This window comes from Rattus norvegicus, chromosome 6 (genome assembly GCF_021556685.1).
Source record: "Rattus norvegicus strain SHRSP/BbbUtx chromosome 6, alternate assembly SHRSP_T2T, whole genome shotgun sequence".
Classification (NCBI taxonomy): Eukaryota; Metazoa; Chordata; class Mammalia; order Rodentia; family Muridae; genus Rattus; species Rattus norvegicus.
The window spans coordinates 136600711-136622787 of NC_141539.1; the positions used below are offsets into that span (position 1 = coordinate 136600711).

At 44.3% G+C, this 22077-nt stretch overlaps 1 protein-coding gene and 1 non-coding gene across 8 annotated transcripts; both read left to right on the top strand.

The window, feature by feature from the left end:
- The first annotated feature begins 1033 nt into the window (after positions 1-1033).
- Eif5 (eukaryotic translation initiation factor 5) lies at positions 1034-9535 on the top strand. 7 transcript variants are annotated; one of them, XM_087551963.1, is made up of 12 exons: positions 1034-1103; positions 1219-2020; positions 2266-2545; positions 2680-2761; positions 3017-3189; positions 3351-3462; positions 4726-4865; positions 5136-5294; positions 5741-5902; positions 6150-6314; positions 6574-6708; positions 7455-9510. In XM_087551963.1, exons 3-12 carry the CDS (start codon positions 2474-2476, stop codon positions 7542-7544), a joined length of 1290 nt encoding a protein of 429 aa, XP_087408089.1. In that variant the 5' UTR covers positions 1034-1103; positions 1219-2020; positions 2266-2473; the 3' UTR covers positions 7545-9510.
- LOC148005482 (small nucleolar RNA SNORA28) lies at positions 3857-3982 on the top strand. The gene has a single exon (XR_015623596.1). It is a non-coding gene; the product is annotated as a small nucleolar RNA SNORA28 (small nucleolar RNA).
- Positions 9536-22077: the final 12542 nt, after the last annotated feature.

Genomic DNA, 22077 nt, shown 5'->3' on the forward strand with positions numbered 1-22077 from the left:
TTGATCTTTCCATTTTAACCTTCTTAGGAATTCGACTGGCTCAGAACAAAGGGCAGTCAGTCCCTCTTCCATAACACTGCTTTCTCCCCATCCAGAAAACCACGCAGCTGCTGACTACACCAGGCTGCTGCTCTCAGAAGCCTTAGGAAGGTGGAACAGGTATTTCTATATTATTTTAGTTGGACTCTGGTATGATTTCAAGTCTCAGTTGAAACTTGTACAAAAAAAAAAAAAAAAAAAAACCAACCTAAGTATTTTTTTTTAAAACAATGGGAGAGTGTCTACAGACCAAAAAGTCGGGGCTCTTCTTCAGAACATAATTGTTGGTAAATACAACATTGTTTCCTCATCGGGTACACCTGCCAGGAGCCACAGTCACTAGCCTGGACTTTACAGATTGGGCTGTGCTGGACAGAGTGGCCCTACGTGGCGGCTGAACACCGAGCCAAACTCCGAGGCACAGCCGGACTTTACTGGGGTCGAGACCACACCACGATGCACGAGGGCCCAAGTTACACACAAAAAGTGGCGCTTCCATCGTGGGAAACCTCAAACACTGAGTCTCGGCTAGTCGGTGGCCTTGCTTCCCGAGCTCAGGAAGAGAGGCACCATATGGAATGACAGACACCGGACAGAGAGTGGAAAGGGTGGAAGGGAAGAGGCAGGGGGAGCGGCACTTTCGGGAGCTCCTGGCGAGGTCTGGAAGCGCAGTTAGGTCCAGCGTGGTCGACAGGAACACACTGTGGATATGATCGGCTCCGCCCCGCCGGGGGAATGAGCAAGCGCCATATTGCCTGAATACCTAAACTTACAGCGAGCCGGGCTATCGCGAGACCGCAAAGACCTCTGGGAGGGACAGAGGGGGAAGGGAAAGGAAGGAAGCTAGGACAGGCGGGAGGCGGGCCGAGACCAGGAGTGGAGCCCCAGGAAGTGGAGGGCGGGGAACTGTGAGATTGACGTGCCTCCAATCCAATAACAAGACAAGTAGGGAGGGTCTGTGGCCAATAACCAGTTGCGGCCCGCTGCAGGGGGCGGGACCCGGGGCCGAGGGTAGCTTGAGCGCGGCGGCGGCGTTGTTCAGTCAGAGCGAGAACATTCCAGAGGTGAGTCCGCGGGGGGCGGTGGCCCGTGCCCCTGCCCAGCGCTCCCGCCCCTCCACCCCGCGGGCCGCCGGCGGGGGCAGGCGCCGCCCGCGGCTCACAGCTGTGTCCCCGCCAGGTCGCCAGGTTCGGCGCTGCTGGTGTGGACGCGGACGTCGCTGGGACAGTCCCTCCCGCTGCTAGGCGGCGGCACCTGCCCAGCCGCCCCTCCGCTCGCCGCCGGCCCCGTCGCTCCGGACCCGGTTTCCAGCGCCTCTTCCTCCCAGTCCCGGGCGAGCCGCGTTGGGTTTATGTCTTTATTTGACGAAAACGGTGAGTCGCGGGCGGCGGGCCATGGCGGCGGCAAGATGGCGGCGCGGCCGCGTGACCTGCCGCGCGTGTGGCGCAGTTTGGGGGGGCCGGTCTCTGCGGGGACGCGCGCGCGCGCGCGCTGTGGCCGGGCTGAGTCAGGCCCGGGGCGCGTTTGTGACTCAGGGAGGCCGCACCTCTGCCCCGCCGGCCGCCGGAAGAGGGAGGCCAGGCGATAGGCTCTTGACTGTCGCGTAGCCATGGGGACGAGGGCGAAGGTCGGCCGTGCGCTGAGGGAGCGAGCGAAGGGAGCCCGGGCGCGGCTTCGGCCGCGTTCCTCGTGCTCCGACGGAGCCAATGGCTCCTGGCCTGGACGTGCCGCCCTGAAGCCACTGGAGTCGCCGAAGCCGCAACTTCGCGGTTGGCAGGTCCGGCTCGACGTTTCCCGTTTTCCAACGATGGCAGCCAGGGAAGGCGCCATTGGAGAAGTTGGTGACCCACAGGCTTGAACTGAGGGAGAGAAGGGTCCGGATCCTCTTTTCGGCAGTTACAACGTGGTCGCTCGGCAGGGGCAGCCCATGACTCGCCGGTGGTCTTTGAGCTGACAAACTCACAGCCGCTGAGGGAGCAGGGTTTGTGTTTCGTGTTGTTCTCAGTTCCCTGCCACAGTCACAACTCTTGTCAAAATGGTGGCCTCCTGGGTTCCCGGAGTTGTGCTTCTTTACATGGGAATGTCAGCTTTTTTTCTCACAGGAACTCGGACTTTTAGAGCTAGGGGTGTTAATCTGTGAGCTACTCGGGGGGTAGGAAGTTATTCCAGGTAGGAATGATACTAAACCCGTAGGGTTGTTGTGTGTTCTCTGCTTTTCTCTTTCAGAGCTGTTGCGCAGCCATTGGTACCTGTATTGGGGAAACATAGCATACAAGCAAGAAGCTTACAGCCTCAGTGGCGAAAAATTTTTCATGTCAGAGACCGAGAACTCTTGCAGTCGTTTATGTCATCCCTTCTTCTCCAGACAGAAGATACCAAAAAGTTGCAATCAAAGATCTGTTCATCTTATTGATAAAGTCACTAATAAGCCAAAATGTCTGTCAACGTCAACCGCAGCGTGTCAGACCAGTTCTATCGCTACAAGATGCCCCGTTTGATTGCTAAGGTAATGCTGGTTTTTTTTTTGTTTTTTTTTTTTCAATTTTAGTAGTCTGTTGGTCCCACACACTCTTCATAGGTTTTGAAAGAATGCATTTTACAGGGAAGACAGTGCAAAATTGAAATTCTTATTTCCTTTAGGTTGAGGGCAAAGGAAATGGAATCAAGACAGTTATAGTCAACATGGTTGACGTTGCAAAGGCGCTTAATCGGCCTCCAACGTGTAAGTAAAGCTTGGAGAAGCCTGAAAAGGTATCTTATGGATATAGTTTTCACAGTCTTTAAGCTATACATCTTTCTTCAGTCATGTTAATTAGCAAGTGTGGAACACTGCGTGGACCTATTGATTGGGTGTCATTAAACCGCCGTGGCTGTGTTTCAGTTGCCCTGTAATTTTAACACACGGTGAGTTTGTATAAATGTTCGTGTGCAGCCAGTGCTTTAGTTAACTATAATGAAATTTCTCATCTTTATATAGATCCCACCAAATATTTTGGTTGTGAGCTGGGAGCACAGACCCAGTTTGATGTTAAGAATGACCGTTACATTGTCAATGGATCTCATGAGGCGAATAAGCTGCAAGACATGTTGGATGGATTCATTAAAAAATTTGTTCTCTGTCCTGAGTGTGAGAATCCTGAAACAGATCTGGTGAGTTCCTTCAAGGTTTTTTTCAAGACTACCATGAAGAAAATTTATGTTAAAACTAGTTAGTGTTAGATGCCGTCTGGCACTTTTATAATGTAACCAAAACTTAGGTACAATTTCCATCTTTAACTAGAGATGACTCTTGTTTTTACTTTTCTTGACAGCATGTCAATCCAAAGAAGCAAACAATAGGTAATTCTTGTAAAGCCTGTGGGTACCGAGGCATGCTTGACACACATCATAAACTCTGTACATTCATTCTCAAAAACCCACCTGGTAAGTCTTTTTAATAAATTGACTAGTAGAATTTTAAAAAATTAAGATTTTGGTTACTGTACAGTACACAGTATGAGCTCTTAGTCCTAAGTGAGTTTTATTGTGTGTGTGTGTGCGCACACGTGTATGTTCTTCAAAACAAGGTTTTTCTATATAGCTCTGGCTCTCCTGGAACTCTGTAGATCAGGCTGTCTACATATTTTGTCTCTGCATATTTTACATCTTGGGATTAAAAACATTCACCACCATCCCTTGTTCTATTGACTTTTAACTGACTATAAGACATTAAAAAATGTCTGTCCTCTTATAAAAGTGAAAGGGGGGTGCTAAACTAGAGGTCTGTTATTGAGAGTCAAGGCTTGTATATTACACTACAGTGACCTTAAAGCATTGCAAGCAACACTCTGTGGCAGATGAACAAAACTGTCTGACACAATTTGAGCTTGCTATAGCAAATAAGTCTAACCTATTCCGGTGTTCTCTTCTCTGTGAGACAAGCCGTTATATAGGCTCAAACAAACTCTTAATTGCTGATTTGGTTTTAGATGTGGTTTTGTTTAAATTCATGGGGAAAACTACAGAATATAAACCTCCTAATCTTTAATAGCTCCAATACTGTATCAGTACTGCTTCACCTTATTTTATAGCCTGCACAATGTAGTTAGTGAATTTATTTGATGTCTGAATACCTTCAGAATTCTTTTTTGTTTTTTTCAAGCAAGACAGGGTTTTTCTGTAATATCTCTGGGTGTCCTGAACCTTACTCTGTAGACCAGGTTGGCCTCTAACTCAGAGATAACCTGCTTGCTGCCGCCTCCCAAGTGCTGGGATGAAAGGCATGCAGGGTTGTTTTATTGAAGTGTATTTTTTTGTGTGGGTGTTCTGTGTGTGGGTATGTCTGTACCACATGCATGAATCCCCTGGAACTGACTGGAGTTATGGATGGTTGTGAGCTACCATATGAGTGCTGAGAATCTGAACTTCCTTTTTTTTTTTTTTTTTTTGGAACTGGGGACCGAACCCAGGGCCTTGTGCTTCCTAGGCAAGCGCTCTACCACTGAGCGAAATCCCCAACCCCTGAACTTCCTTCTTATGCAGGAACAAGTCCTCTTAATTGTTTACCAGCCACTCCCTCCAGAATTCGAAGTTGTGTTTTATCATGTTGGCTTTTTCTGCAGAGAACTACGATGGTGAGAGGGTGGAATTTAAGTCTGATAGTAATACATAAACCATGAGACTAAGCTAACTCTTACTTCCTTGTAGAGAATAGTGACATTGGTACAGGAAAGAAAGAGAAAGAAAAGAAAAATAGAAAGGGCAAGGACAAGGAAAATGGCTCTGTATCCACCAGTGAGACACCACCACCTCCACCACCAAATGAAATTAGTCCTCCACATGCTGTGGTGAGTTTAGTGTTCTTCAAATAGTGTTGAAAACCCTGATATTTGGTTAAATTTTTAAATGTATTAATATAGTTGTAGCATTGTGCTATTGGCTGGTGGATAAACTGAATTAAACTAAACTATTTTTAGGATCCTTTTTCCCTGTTTGCCATTTTGTTTTGTTTTTGTTTGCTCTGATGTGAAAGATAAATATTTTCTGGTTTGTGGGCAAAGGTGCTTGCTTGATCTTGTCAAGATGACTAATTCCTTTGTGATCTTTTGTGTGAATAGGAAGAAGAGGAAGATGATGATTGGGGGGAGGATACAACTGAGGAAGCTCAAAGGCGCAGAATGGATGAAATCAGTGACCATGCAAAAGGTCTGACACTTAGCGATGATTTGGAAAGAACTGTAGAAGAGCGTGTTAACATCCTGTTTGATTTTGTTAAGGTAACTTTTTTTTTTTTTTTTTTTTTTCTTTTTTTCGGAGCTGGGGACCGAACCCAGGGCCTTGCGCTTCCTAGGCAAGCGCTCTACCACTGTGCTAAATCCCCAACCCCCCAAGGTAACTTTTTATAGTTAACATTTTCTCTGGTATCTTTGAATTCATTTTTTCAGGGTCTCTAGCCCTGACTTTCATGGACTTGATAGACCAGGCTAGCCTCAAGCTCTCAGAGACCTGAGCCTGCTGAGATTAAAGGCATGTCCCACCACACCATTCTTTGAATATTAATGGAATGCTTGTATTTACTTCCTTGATTATGCAAGAAATGTACTAGAAGTAGTACAATGGGTGTTGAACTGTGATAAATTGGGTATAAATTCTGGAGAAGGACTGTTCTCACACATAGCAAAATATGCCTGTATTTTATATTGAAATAATCCTTTATTTCCAGAAAAAGAAAGAAGAGGGCATTATTGATTCATCTGATAAAGACATTGTGGCTGAGGCAGAAAGACTGGATGTAAAAGCCATGGGCCCTCTCGTTTTGACAGAAGTTCTCTTTGATGAGAAGATAAGAGAGCAAATCAAGAAATACAGGCGCCATTTTTTAAGAGTAAGAGATTTTGGTTTATTATTCTTGATTGTCACCTTAGGACTGTGGCTTTAAATTGCTTCAGACAACTATTGTTATCCTGAAAATAGATAATCCCCACTTTACCAAGTCTGGGAGCACCTGCAAAGGGTAAGGGTACATTGACTTTTTTGGGCTACTCTTTCATACTCTATGCTTTAAGAAAATGAATGTACATAGGTAAGAATTATAGAACAGGCAGATAATTGCTGATGTTGTCTACCTGCAGTTTTGTCATAACAACAAAAAGGCCCAGCGGTACCTTCTTCATGGTTTGGAATGTGTGGTAGCAATGCATCAAGCTCAGTTGATCTCCAAGATTCCACATATCTTGAAGGAGATGTATGATGCAGACCTTTTAGAGGAAGAGGTCATTATCAGCTGGTCAGAAAAGGTAAGGAACCACATAAGTTATGTTAAAATGCTTCAGAAGCATCAGAATGGCTATTGGGGCATATGTTATGAGGAAGTTGTGTCTAATAGACGCAGTTTTCTCTATGATGTTGAATTCTATACTTGGGTAATGTGTATGTGTGTTCTGTCTACTGAAGGTTAGGGTGTGAACCAAGCCCTTTAAATAGCTAATTCATTGTACATGTGACTTAAATTACATTTTTCAAATCTTCACCAAGAAAATTCTGGGCTTTTTTTAGGCCTCTAAGAAATATGTCTCAAAAGAACTTGCCAAAGAGATTCGTGTCAAAGCAGAGCCATTTATTAAATGGTTGAAGGAAGCGGAGGAGGAATCTTCTGGTGGTGAGGAAGAAGACGAAGATGAAAATATTGAGGTAAATGCTAAAAAATGTTATTGAGTACTTGGTTGTCAATGGGTATTGCAGGTCTGCCACACATGAATAGGGTTTTGTGTGTGTGTCCCTGGCTGGTCTGGAACTCAGCTGCCTGCTGCTCTTAGTGCTAGCTAAAGGTGTGCGCTGCTCTGGGGAGAGGGAGTAGAGATTGAAGGGTAGTTATGACTAGACAATTGGGATGGTTCCAAATTTCAGTTTAAGGATACAACAAAATGCAATCTTTCTGTGAGTGGGGGAGACAGTTTTTGCATGTAGTTCTGGAAAGTGAGCATACTAGGTAAACAAGCATTATCTGACCTTGAGCCCTTTTGAGCCCTGGAAATACTAATTCAATTTCAATGATGACATTTTCTCCCTACACATAAAGTAAATAAAGCCGGATATGATGGCATATACCTTTATCCTGGCACTCGGGCAGAGGATCTCCTGATTTTCAGGATAATCAAGGTGTTATGCAAAGAAACACTGTCTTAAAAAATCAAAAAAAAATTTTTTTCTTTAAATAATGAATCTGGGGGTTGGGGATTTAGCTCAGTGGTAGAGCCCTTTGCCTAGCAAGCGCAAGGCCCTGGGTTTGGTCCCCAGCTCCGAAAAAAAAGAAAAAAAATGAATCTGAAGGTCATCAAAAGGCTTGGAAAGGGAATAAAGGGAAATGAAAATACTGTAATTGTCTCAGGTGAAAAAATTGTAATGGAAATAATATAATCCTGTATTTGTATTGCCAGGTGGTATATTCGAAGACTGCCAGTGTACCAAAAGTTGAAACTGTGAAGTCTGACAACAAGGATGACGACATTGATATTGATGCCATTTAAAAGGATGGATGCAACTTAGCTTAACAGTGTAATGCTGCAAATTTTTCTCCATTATCAGCCAGAAGTGCAACATGTATGTGCAAGAGCTAAAGTGGCTTAACATCATGCTACACTTGATACTAAAAAGCTATTACTGTGAGTGGTCTATAATTAAGCCCAATGAGACATCTAGGGAGTCCATACATATCAGTGAGCAGTTGTAGTTTGCTTATTTATAGCATGTTTCTTTCGGAAAAACTAGTGGTGGACACATTTGGATCACATTTATACAGTTATAAAAAATAAAGATTTGATTTTGGTCATTCTTCAGACTTTGGGCTATGAATGGCTTATGCTGAAGTAATTGGCTACTTTTAGGATGTTACACCATTTAATAACTTAGACTTCTTAAGTTTGGTAGATTGTTAGGTACTGAAGACTTGAAGAATGCAAACAATTATAATGACCTTACTCAGCCATTAAGAAATGAAGTATTTTGAAAGTTGTGTCTCCAGTCCATTGAGATTGGCAACTGACAATTCTTGTCATTCTAAGGAAATTTGATGATTTAATGACAGTGTGACATCCTCATGAGAAGTAAAAATGACCTGTGTGTCCTATGGTTTAAGAGCAAATTTTGAAACTTGGAGTTGTGGTTTTTCAGTTTGTGTACACTCACCCCAAATTGTAGTCTATTGAGTCATGTGCATTGCACGTTGGATAAGCCAGGGAAATGACAAATAAGTATTTTGTGTGTATTTAGTGGTTGCTTTGTACTGAGAGAAAAGCTTTGAGGTGTGATTAAATCGTAAACTCTGATTCTATTTGGGAGAAACAGGAAAAAGGTGCACTTAATCTAAAACAGCATAAGTTTTCAACTTTTACCCTTAAATTATAATTTCAAGATGTTTAGACATACTGTATCTTGTGTTTGATGTGTTCCCCCTCCCTAATATTATGGTTTATTCTTTAATGCCTTTTAATTTGGATATAATAGCTTGTACTTTAGATTTTGGTTGCTATCTTGCCAAAATAAGTGTTACTGTTTTTCAAGCTTGATCCCCTTCCCTGATTGTCTTATTTAAAGAGAAAGTTAAACTCATACTTCTGAGTCAGAGCCTGTATTTTGGTTAAGACTTGGGATATTTTTTACTTCACATTGAATATAGCTGGATACCTGAGAAGTCTGGTGATGGCCACTGGGTGGGTGCAGCTAGCTAAGGCCTGACCAGCCCATTCAGAGCCTTGGACTTCAGACACAAAAGTGAGTTTCTTACCCACTTGCTGGTGTAAACTCTATCTGGGGTCCTGACTATATTTGAATACTTGTCTTCAATATTAAAAAACATAGCACATTTTTCTTTCTACAAAAGTACATTCTGGAGTTAAGAACCCATGTGGTTGATTTGTGTGTGGCGTGCTAGCTCATACATTATTTGGATCTTATTCTTTGTGTCATCCATCTCACAGATTATAAGACTTTGATTAATGTAAAAAGTATGCGTTAAAATCATACCAAACATTTGGTAAAATTAAAACCTTGATAGGAGGCTGGGCGTGGAACAGGAGCCATATACCTGGAATGGTAACAGGGGAATGTGCTATGTCACACCAAAGAAGTGGGACTTGGAAAGTCACTTGTCTCCTGGGTTTCAGACTCTTTGTTGCATGGGCAGCCCATCCATATGTCATTACTTTTTGAGATTCTCAAGTAGATCAGCACATTTCGGCCTCAGGTTGGCAAGATTTTGTCTTAGAGCTGTTGCTTTAAAGGGAAATGGTCAGGTCTTAGACACTTAGGAAGGTCTTGGGCTTCTGTTCATTCTGGTGCCAAACCAGTGGGATTCAAATTTCACACAATCTGGGTTTTTATTCATGGAGGTTAACCTGGTAAGAGTAATCCTTCATGGCTCTATTGAGGTGTCTTAAAAAGTTTCCTGTTTCAAACAGCTACATTACTTGATTAAAACAATGTTATAAAATTAAATTTCTGTCTGCTTTAATATTAAAAAGGTATGTTTTGATTTTATTGTAAGTAAAAAGTGCTGAATGTTCAAGACTATAGCCCTGGGATTAAAGGTGCAGTGGTAGTTCTTGTAATAACCAGCAAGGAGCTGGCTGGGCCTGAACAATAATTGAACCTAAAACCTAACCTGGAATGTGACCTCCATGTACCTTATGGGGGTAGTAACCCATGTGCAACCTTTTGAAGCTCAGCTGGAATGCCATAAGACCAAGTACTGGAGCAGACAACCATGGAAGAGCTCCCACTATAGTCCCCTGCTTCACTTTCACTGATCAGAAAAGGTGCTATGTGCCTTATGTCAGGAGTGGTGGGGAGGGGAATGTTTTTCCTAGAAATCATTGATAGCGTTGACTGTACAAACCTTATAAGGGGCCAGGAGCATGCCCAGTAATAATGCCACTACAAACCCGCTAAAAAGTTAACAACCGTTAAATACAGTGAAGATGTGAGGGTTTACTATGTGTGAGTTCTGTGTAGAAGTGTTCACCTGGTGAACCAAAACTGAAACAAGCACCCAGTACCTGTGATAGTGCACAAGCGTCCATAACTTCAGGGGGTTTCAACCACCTCTGTCCTCATGCATTTTATGTACACACGTAAATGCAGCAAAACACCCCTAAATAAATCTTGGCCAGGATGGAGGCAGGAGGTCTTTGTGGATTTGAGAGCAGCCAGGTCTGCATAGGTGTAACATAGGATGACATAAGTCAACCACATAGAAGGACCCCTGTCTTCAAAAATCAAGAGCAGACTGTAGCAGGCCAGAGTTCAGTTCCCAGCACCCATATCATATGGCTCAGAGCCACCTGTAACTCTAGTTCCAAGGGATTTGCTGGCCACTGGCCTCTGACCTCCATAGGTACCATACTCATGTGCAGAAAGACACAAATACAAAATTTTTTTAAATTTAATTTCAGCTAACCATGGTGACATACTTTAAATCCCAGCACTCAGGAGGCTGATAGGCCTCTGAGTTCAAGACCAGCCTAGGCTACAGAATGAGTTCGGGGACATCAAGACTACATACATAGATCCTGTCTTTAAAAAGTTCGTAAAATTTTGTATGTATGCATGTGTGTTAATACGTGCAGGTGGCTGCAGAGAGCAGAAGGTGTCAGGCCTAGAGTTACACTCAGCTGTGAAACAATTGTTACAAGTTCTGGAGACTGGACTCTGGTCCTTTGGTAGAACATTATCACAGCAATAGAGAAAAAAAACAAAAAAACAGGACACCAGCTGCTATCAATGGATGAACAACATGGTCAGAAATGAAATAAAGCATTCTCGTCCTCTTAGTTACAATAACTCAATGCCATCATTTTTTTTTTTTTAACAAGAATTGAGATCTAAAAACAGAACAGAACAGAACATCATTACCAAAAGCAACTTGGAGAGAAAAGGGTGTGTCTCAGTTTGTTCCAATTGCAGTTCAACATGTAAGGAATTCAAAGCAGGAACCTGGAGGTGGGAACTAAAACAGACCATGGAGAACTGCTGCTCTCTGGCTTACTCCCAAAGACTGAGGATCTTAATTGTCCTCAGGCTGGGCCTTCTCGATCACAATTCAAAGAAATGCCCCACAGACTTGCTCACAAACCAGTCTGATAGAGGTAGTTCCTTAACTGAAACGTCCTCTTCCAAGATACCCCAGTTGGCAAAACAACATGAACCAGCACAGCTTGAATCTGAGGAAATACATCTGGGAAATGGTCGCTTGAAGGTTCCCTGGGATTTCCTTCAAAGGAACTTTTCTTTCCACCATTGGTCACGGTGGTCTCAGAACACACTCCAGCCCCTTCTTTGGCTTCAAGCTGCACTCCCCTACAGAATTAAGTCTGTGGCCCTTGTGGTGACGATTCTTGGTTGTCAACTTAACTGCACCTGGAATTAACGAAAACCCAAGTGGCTGTGTATATCTGTGAGAGACTTTTTAATTAAATGACTTGAAGTGGGAAGATCCACTTTTCATCCAGATCTTTTGAGGTGGAAAATCTACGTAGCTGGGCCACATTTTTTACTAGCAGCCTATAAAAAGTACATGGAAGAAATAAAGCTTGTTGCCTTTTGTCTGCTTCCTATCACTGGCATTAGAACCTACTTCTTTGGGATTTCAGCATATATTGAAGACCAGCTGAAAACTGGTCTTGAAAAACTGGATTCTTGGAGCTTCTGTTGGGAGACAGCAATTGTTAGACTAGCTGGACCACAGCTTGAAGCCATTCTGTAAGTCATACATACATACATACATACATACATACATACATACATACATACATACATACATACTGTAAGCACTGTTCCCTTATAGAACTCTGACTAGTATGGCCCTCCTCCCTCACAGCTGCTCTGCTTAGAACTTTCCTTGACCTCATCCTGCTTCCTTATATACCTTCTCGTGACAGCAATATATAATGAGTCTTGATTGTAAGCACTACTAGGAACTTGAGTGAAGGCAGTTGGGTCCAGAAGGGGTCCAATGAAGCACTGGCAGGTGGACTCGTTGCCAATCCATGAGGCCTCTGCCCCACTGCTCACCCATAGGTCCCTGGGAGAAGGCACCAGTATTCATCCAGCTTCTGCAGAGCTATGCTTCTGTTCTCCGTCACGAATCTCTAAGGTACCTGACCTATCTAAGACAGCACACTGCTACACTGTACCATGGTGTCCTGTTGGACAGAGCTGATGAGCAGATGGGATAAGATGCTCTTGCTCCAGAGGACAGCGAGAACCATCAGGAGCCATCTTCTTATGGATCTGACCTTCTGAGTGAGGCCTGCTGAAGTAAAAGGTACATTATTGTACCTGGCGCCTTCCACAGGAGGAAGTAGTCCAGCACTGCTTCCTGGGCCAGATTAGTGTTTGGAGGCAGCAGATTTAGCACTTGGAATGGGTATCCAGTCCTTACACTCTATGGGCACGGGAAGACTCTTATAAACTGGGGCAGGAGTAAAAGAAGGGCTGGACAGCAGTGCAGGCAGCAGAGTCCAGCTGCTTGCAGCAGACAACACAGCTGAGGATGTGCCGCTCTCATGCTAAGGGAAAGATCCTGAAGCTCCTATGTCAGTGGTGTCTAGAGGTGGGGTCTTTTGAGAGGTTCATGAAGGTTCCTCTTGGTGGTATAAACTGCTTCATAAGAAGAGGGAGAGACTCAGCAGCTCCTCCATCTGCTGTCCTTGTGATGCCCTGTGCCATCCCAAAAGGCCCTTTATCTTGAGTAGGCATTTGGACTACCCAGCCTCCAGGACCATGAGCTATGAGGTTTCCTCCTCTCCACAAGTGCTGGAGACTGCATCACCATGCCTAGCTGAAGATTCTATTTTTTCTTTCTTCTTTCTATGTGCATTGGTTTTGCCTGCATGTATGTCTAGGGGAGTTAGATGTTTGTCTAGGGGAGTTAGATGTGTGTCTGGGCAGTTAGATGTGTGTCTAGGGGAGTTAGATGTGTGTCTAGGGGAGTTAGATGTGTGTCTAGGGAGGGTGTCGGGTCTTGGAGTTAGAGAGTTGGAGCCGCCATGCGGGTGCTGGGATTTGAACCCAGGTCCTCTGGAAAAGTTCTTAACCACTGAGCTATCTCTCCAGCACCTGCGTTCTATTTTTTTTCATGTGGGGGAAATAACTTGTGAGAGTGTTTGTCTTGGTCAGGGTTTCTATTCCTGCACAAAACCCCAGAAGCAAGGTGGGGAGGAAAGGGTTTATTCAGCTCACACTTCCACATTGCTGTTCATCACCAAAGGAAGTCAAGACTGGAACTCAGGCAGGTCAGGAAGCAGGAGCTGATGCAGAGGCCATGGAAGGATGTTACTTACTAGCTTGCTCCCCTGCTGCTCAGCTTGCTCTCTTATAGAACCCAAGACCACCAGCCCAGGGATGGCGCCACCCATAATGGACTGGACCCTACCCTCTTAATCCCTAGTTGAGAAAATGCTTTACAACTGGGTCTCATGGAGGCATTTCTTCAACTGAGGCTCCTTCCTCTGTGATAACTTAGCTTGTGTCAAGTTGACACACAAACATCACTATGAAGCCTCAACCCTTCCTTATTCATCCCCAAGATCTAAATAACTTTAAAAGTCCCATAGTCTTTACAAATTCTTTTTTTTTTTTAAGATTTATTTATTTCATGTATATAAGGACACTGTAGCTGTCTTCAGAGGGCATCAGATCCCATCAGAGATGGTTGTGAGCCACCATGTGGTTGCTGGGAATTGAACTCAGGACCTCTGGAAGAGCAGTCATTGCTCTTAACCAGTGAGCCATCTCTCCAGCCCGTCTTTACAAATTCTTACATACTAAATTTTCAATCCCTTTAAAATATCGAATATCTTTTAAAATTCAAAGTCTTTTTTCAATTCAAAGTCTCTTAACTGTGGACTCCACTAAAATACTTTCTTCCTTCAAGAGGGAAAAATATCAGGGTTCAGTCACAATCAGAGCAAAATCAAACTAACCATCCTGTGTGAGATCCACCCACAGTCTTCTGGGCTCCTCCAAGGACTTGGGTCACTTCCCAGCTCTGCCCTTTGTAGCACACACTTTGTCTTCTAGGCTCCAGCTGCCTGTTCTCCACTGCTGCTGCTGCTGCTCTTGTGGTCATCTCATGGCACTGGCATTTCCAAACGCTGCTGTCTTCCGCTGCAACAAGGCTTCTCACAGGCTCTCTTCATGGTGTCAGGCCTCAGCTTCTTTGCATGAGTCCTTCAGTCTTAGGCCATCAGCTACAACTGAGGCTGCACCTTCACCAATGGCCTTCCATGGCCCCTCACAGTGCTGAGCCTCAGCTGCTAAATAAACCCTTTCCTCCCCAACTTGCTTCTTGGTCCTGGGGTTTTGTGCAGGAATAGAAACCCTGACTAAGACAAATTGGTCATGCCTTCAAAAAACAGTACCACCTGAGTGACTCATACATTACCAAGTCTAGCCACAACATGAGTTACAACCTTGGCTATCTCTGGAACACTGCCTCTTTGTGCTCTCAGAAAACACTTCCCAGAAGATTTCACCTCAGTGATGCTGGTCTCTTCTTAATCACTGCTAATTTCTTAGCTCCAGCTGACAGCATCAACAGTCCCAGTAGTACAGAGGTTTCACTTTAGTAGTTCTGGTATCTTGTTAATCACAGCTGATTCTTCAGCCCCAGCTAACCAAAACCGCAGAATCTTCACAATCAAAACAGCAACAGCCCCCAAAAGAGTCTTTAATCTTCCCTCTGAAATTTCACCAGCCAGGTCTCCATCTTCTGCACTGTTCTCAACACTATCCTCCAAGCTCCTACAGAACATCCCACAGAGCTCTTAACACCCAATGGCTCTTTAGCCCAAAGTTGCTTCCACAGCCCTCCCCAAAACATGGTCAGGTTGTCACATGAATACCCCACTATGCTAGTACTAATTTGTCTTAGTCAGGGTTTCTATTCCTGCACAGACATCATGACCAAGAAGCAAGTTGGGGGGGAAAGGGTTTATTCAGCTCACACTTCCACATTGCTGTTCATCACCAAAGGAAGTCAGGACTGGAACTCAAGCAGGTCAGGAAGCAGGAGCTGATGCAGAGGCCATGGAGGGATGTTACTTACTGGCTTGCTTCCCCTGGCTTGCTCGGCTTGCTCTCTTATAGAACCCAAGACCACCAGCCCAGGATGGCACCACCCACAAGGGGCTGGACCCTCCCACCTTGAGCACTAGTTGCCTTATAGCTGAATCTCATGGAGGCATTTCCTCAACTGAGGCTCCTTCCTCTGTGATAACTCCAGGTTGTGTCAAGTTGACACACAAAACCAGTCAGTACAGTGTTCTTCTAGTACATGGGTCTGAGGAGCTGAACTCAAGCTGTAAAGCTTAGTAGCAAGTGCCTTACCTAAAATGGTATACTAACAGTAATATGACGGGCTGGAGTGATTAAAACTCTGTGCCTATAACTTGAATGTGCTGAAGGAGCCCAGGAACTTGGTACTGTCATGGGTACCATAGTGTGACTTTCATAGAAATAAAATAAAAGCTAAAATGAAGAACAAACTGAGCAGGATGGTGGTGGCATATATACATTTAATCCCAGCACCTGGGAGGCTGAGGCAGGTGGATTTTTGTGTCTTTGAGACCAGCCTGGTCTATGTAGTAAGATCCAGGACAGTTAGAGTTACATAGTAAGACTCTACTCTGTCTCAAACAAACAAACACAAGCAAACCCCATGAAAATGTAAAAGCCGAGTGAGGCATGCTCACATCCATTTTTGTTGCAGTATAATTTAAAAAGGGCTTGACCAGTTCCCATGTATCACTGCTCCATGCTAGGCCCCTGGTACTCTCGGCCCCGGGTGGTTGCTCCCTGGCGTTTGTTCTGACACCGTAGGGCCATATAGAACTAACCTTAATTTATCTCAGTGGTGACTGGCTTCAGTGAGGCACCATGCCAGGTTAGCCTTGCTATCTTCTGGCCCCAGTGGTCTCTCCACTCCCATTTCTAGTCACCTTGGCCAGCCCTGGCCAGCCGGGAACTCTGGTCCCAGCTACTCGGTAATATAAAGGCTCAATAAACTGTAACCCAACCAGACTTATATGTCAAATACTTGATGTACAATACAACCACACAATAAACTTATAACCAATTGATAAGGATATAAACCGCCCACCTAGATAAGATAAATCCATCCCAGCTACGTTGTCGATTCAGGACCACCCGGATCTGGGTCATCCTTCTTAGTCTCCATCTTGAGTCTCCCTCCTTCTCCTCTCCCTCCCTACAAAAACTTCGTCTCGGGCTGGAGAGATGGCTCAGCGGTTAAGAGCACCCGACTGCTCTTCCAGAGGTCATGAGTTCAATTCCCAGCAACCACATGGTGGCTCACAACCATCTGTAAAGAGATCTGATGCCCTCTTCTGGTGTATCTGAAGACAGCTACTCACATAGATAAAATAAATAAAATCTTTAAAAAAAAAAAAAAAAAAAAACTTCGTCTCTGCCTTATTCTTTTACTGTCCAATCATGGTCTTGGTCTAACTTGTGACAGCCCTCACCTGAGTAATGACATCAACCTACACATTTTAGTTCCCGAAATAGAAGGTAAAAGCAGGCAGATCTCTGAGTTCAGGGCCAGACTAACCTCATAGTGAGTTCCTGCCTGACTTCCTGGCTGCTGGGGTGCCCAAGCACTGTTGGCAAGCTGCTCAGGAAAGGCAGAACACAGTCCATAATGGGGGTCCTCAGTCCGTGTGTCCCCAGTGGAAAACAGTTGGGAATGGCAAGTGTCAAGGTCCAAGCTTCCGCTCGGGGCATCTGTGAGCCAAGCAGGATGGGGATAGCTGATTCCAGGATGGGGGTTGGGGGGAAGAACCTGGTTTGTGAGTGCCCCTATCTGGTTGGTGAGTGAGTGCCAAGAGTAGTCAGGGGCTGGAAGAGAGAAGGCCTTCTCCAGGAGATTTAGGGGTACTGCACAGAAGGATCTCTTCCCTGCTTTGTGTTTAATCATCTGTCTTATTTTATTTTTAAGAATTATTTATTTCATAATTATTTATTTCATATCTGTAAGTACACTGCAGCTGTCTTCAGACACACCAGAAGAGGGCATCAGATCCCATTACAGATGGTTGTGAGCCACCATGTGGTTGCTGGGAATTGAACTCAGGACCTCTGGGAGAGCAGCCAGTGCTCTTAACCACTGAGCCATCTCTCCAGCCCTCTGTTTTATTTTTCATTTGCTTTGTTTTGTTTGGGGAATCGAAGAATATTAAGAAAATAATGCCAGGGTGTGGACTGAAAGGGAAGTGATAACTTATTTGTTTGTTTGGTTAGTTGGTTGGTTTTTCAAGACAAGGTTTCTCTCTGTGGAGCCCTGGCTGTCTTGGGACTCATTCTGTAGACCAGGCTGGCCTTGGAGTCACAGAGATCCCCTGTCTCTGCCTCATGAGTGCTAGGATTAAAGGTGTGAGCCATCTCTGTCTGGCAGGAAGTGGTTTTTAAAAGCATTACACAGTTAGGAGTGTCCTTCTCTGGTGGTTAGTCTCTGTAACCCAGATTGAGAAGCACCTGAGACACACGTCTCTAAACATGTCTATGCAGGCATTAATTGTGGAGGAAGGGCCCACCCTGACTGTGCACCTAACCTCCACACTCACACACACACACACACACACACACACACACACACACACACACACGTAACTAAAATAAAAAGAAATCTTAAAAAGTTATTTTTTAAAGATTTATTTATTTATTTATTTATTTATTTATTTATTTATTTATTTATTATATATAAGTACACTGTAGCTGTCTTCATCCATACCAGAAGAGGACATCAGATCCCATTACAGATGGTTGTGAGCCACCATGTGGTTGCTGGGAATTGAACTCAGGACCTCTGGAAGAGCAGTCGGGTGCTCTTAACCACTGAGCCATCTCTCCAGCCCCCTTAAAAAATTCTTTAGCTGGTCATGGTTAGTGAGGTCCAGGACAGTCAGGGCTATGTAGAAAGACCCCGTTTCAAATTTTTCCTTAAAGCCAGGAATGGTAACACACACCTGGAATCCCAGCACCTAGGAGACAGAAAGGCAGGAGACTGCATTTGAGGTCAGCCTGGTGTCCAGAGAGAGTTCCAGGACACCCAAGGCTACATAGAGAAACCCTATCTCAGAGTGTGGATGGGGGTGAGGAGGATCCAGCTTCATGAAGATCATAGGAGACTTGGACTATGCGTGAGGTGTGCTGATGTGAACCCCTTTAAGTAGTGCATCATGGTACCAAGTGTACATGACCCCTGATATGTGCTGCCCTCAGTAGGGGACATTATTCACTCATGTCTCACAGGGACACGTGAGGACCTAACTCCAAACCCCACACTTTTCTCTCAACATGGTTATTATTCTCAGCCCATCTATTGGTTACTTTCACAGGCTTAAACATAGTGTTTGCAATTTCATTAATCATGCTTCTGTCCCTAAGAACACCCTTAACTGCCCGGAGGGGAGATGAATGTGTCTATTTCACTAACTTGGCTTCCAGCTCAAGTCATCTGATGGCTCCTGTTACATTGTCAACACTGAAGTTAACCCTAATCCATCTACAATTACAATAAAACGTTGAGTTTTAGAGACTGAATCAAAAGGTGAAGATCTGTCAGCCCTGTGTGTGTGTGTGTGTGTGTGTGTGTGTGTGTGTGTGTGTGATGTATATGAGCATATGAGTGTTTCTCTTTCCCTGTATGGAGTATGTACATGTTTGTCTGTAGTATATGTACTTATATGTTTCTGTGTATGTGTTTGTGTGTGGTGTATGTCTCTGTGTGTGTTGTGTCCGTGGATGTTTCTCTCTGTGTGTATATATGTAGGCCTCTCTCTGTCTCTGTCTCTCTGTCTCTCTGTCTCTGTCTCTCTCTGTCTCTCTCTGTCTCTCTGTCTCTGTCTCTCTCTGTCTCTCTGTCTCTGTCTCTCTCTGTCTCTCTCTGTCTCTCTCTGTCTCTCTCTCTCCACTCCCTCCATCCCATAATAACTGCCAACTTTATTTCTTATGTTTTTGAGACAGGTTCTCTTAATGAACCTGGAGCTGAGTTGTAGACACATGTGACCACAGTAGGCTTTTTGCACAGGTGTTTGGAACCTGAATTTGGATCCTCAGTTTGCAGGGCAGGCACTTTATCAACTGAGCCATCTTCCTAGCTCCAGCTTTGGTGGGCCATTTGTTTGTTTGTTTGTTTTCATAATTTAAAAAAAATCGTATTAATTTTTACTTATATAAGAACACTATAGGGGTTGGGGATTTAGCTCAGTGGTAGAGCGCTTGCCTAGCAAGCGCAAGGCCCTGGGTTCGGTCCCCAGCTCCGGAAAAAAAAGAATAGAAAAAAAAAAGAACACTATAGCTGTCTTCAGACACACCAGAAGAGGGCACCAGATCTCATTACAGATGGCTGTGAGCCACCATGTGGTTGCTGGGAATTGAACTCAAGACCTCTAGAAGAGCAGCCAGTGCACTTAACCACTGACTGAGCCATCTCTCCAGCCCTGTCTGTTGGCTTTTTAACAAATGTATAAACCCATTTCCCTCCTTTTTGAAATGTCGCCCCTTGAAAACCAGGCTAGCCTTGAACTACCTTCCCTCCAGTGTCGGGTTTATGGGCATGGGCCATCACATTTTTCTCGTCTGAGTTCCACCAGCATCCTCCTGTGTTTTTATTTTTGTTTTTTGTAAAGATTTATTTATTTATTTTATGTATGATGTACACTGTTGATATCTTCAGACACACCAGAAGATGTCATCTGATCCCATTAGAGATGGTTGTGAACCACCATGTGGTTCCTGGGATTTGAACTCAAGATCTCTGGAAGAGCAGTCAGTGCTCTTAACCGCTGAGCCATCTCTCCAGCCCTCCTCTTGTGTTTTAACTACTTTCCTTCCCTCCTTGTGTTCCCTTTCTTACCGAATGCTCTTCCCAAGTCTCAGGGATATAGCAGACCCTGGGGAGTTCTATCCGAATGCCTTTCTCTCAGCAACATCACTTCCCAGCTCCTGTCTGTGGCTCAGTGCTATTGCTTGGATCTTTCTTCTCACTCTGAAGAGTTTAGTCCTGGTTCTAAAGTCCCACATGTTCCCCTCTCTGTCCTCTCATACCTCCAAATAGCTTCCAAAGAAAGGCCAGAGGAGTGACATTTTCTCACACTGTGTAACTTGGTTTGTTTGTTGTCATTGTTATTTTGGAAAGAGGTTCTCTCTACATAGCCCTGGGTATCAGGAAACCCTCTATGTAGTCCAGACTGGCCTCTAATTCACACGCGTGCACACACACACACACACACACACACACACACACACACACACACACACACACACCTTTGCCTCCTCCTGAGTGCTGGGATTAAAGGTGTGCACCACCATACCTTACTCTGACAAGTAGTTTAACAAATTAGAAAATCTCTATGTTTAGGGGTGTGTGTGTGTGTGTGTGTGTGTGTGTGTGTGTGTGTGTGTGTGTTTAAAGGCTTGTACCCCTTTGCCAAGCCATTACTTTGTTCTTGTTGCACAGCAAACCACCATAAACTTCAATGACAAAATACTGTTGCTTCCTTTCTACAAACCTACAGCTCATCTTTGGTTCAACTGATCTCCCAGAACTTGGCTGGACTTGACCCTAGACTTGTCTTCATTTTATTTCCACACGAGGAATGTTTCTGGGGGTAAAAGTCAAGCCCAAATCCATGAGGGGCATAGTTCAGGCCTCTGTCTGAATTATATCTCTTACATTTTGTTGATCAAAACAAGTCACATGGCTAAGCCCCTCCCTGATGGGGCAAAAAAAAAAAAAAAAAAAAAGCCTGCTCCTTCTTGGAAATCAAGGTAAGGGAATAAGTATTTTGGGACAATGATCTAATCTTCCACGGTGGATAGACTTGAGATACCTTTATTCTGCTCTTCATTTTATGGGTAAGTTAGCTGGGTATAGAATCCCAAGGCACCGCTCATTTCCCTAACACTGAAGACCTTGGGTCTTCAGATATGAAAGTACTCAGGGCTGCCAGATGTGACCACATTCCCATTCCCCTTTATCTTGCTTGCTCCGCCCCTTAGAGGATATATATATATATGTTTTCCTTTTTTTTTTTTTTTTTTTTTTTTTGGTTTTTCAAAGACAGGGTTTCACTGTGTAGCCCTGGCTGTCCTGGAACTCACACTGTAAACCAGGTTGGCCTCAAACTAACAGATATCCATCTGCCTCTGCTTCCCAAGTGCTGAGGTTAAAGGCATGTAAATTTAATTTTTTTCTCTTTTTTTGTAATATATTTGGTACATACAAGAGGATACATATGGGGCTGGAGAGATGGCTCAGCGGTTAAGAGCACCCTACTGCTCTTCCAGAGGTCATGAGTTCAAATCCCAGCAACCACATGGTGGCTCACAACCATCTGTAAAGAGATCTGATGCCCTCTTCTGGTGTGTCTGAAGACAACTACAGTGTACTTATATATAATAAATGAATAAATCTTTAAAAAAAAAGAGGATACATATGTAATACGCAATGAACCATAAATCAAAATTAAAATGAACAATTTTTCATAGATGGTTTTTACTCCTTTGGAGAGGAGCTCTTTCACACACCAGGGAGGCCAGGAATTCAGGCAGGATTCCCCAGCCTCAGCCTCCTTGTGCTAGAATTGTTCCTGGCTCTCTCTTTGCGAGTCCTCACAGCATCCTGTTGTGGGCGAAGAGACGGTTGGCACAGCTTTCAAAATCCATCGTGCCTGGATTTGTGCACACCTCCCTATGGCCTGTCCTGGAGAAAGTCTCTGTGTCCTTGTGAGATGTTTACCATCTTCCCTGGGGAGTGGCCTGTGAGCCTCTGTTGGCTGTAGATGGTTTACTAGCTTACTCTTTTTTTTTTTTTTTTGGTTCTTTTTTTCGGAGCTGGGGACCGAACCCAGGGCCTTGCGCTTCCTAGGCAAGCGCTCTACCACTGAGCTAAATCCCCAACCCCTACTAGCTTACTCTTAACCACTGAGCCATCTCTCCAGTCCCCTGGTTTAGTTTTGTATTCTGAGGAGAGAGTGTATT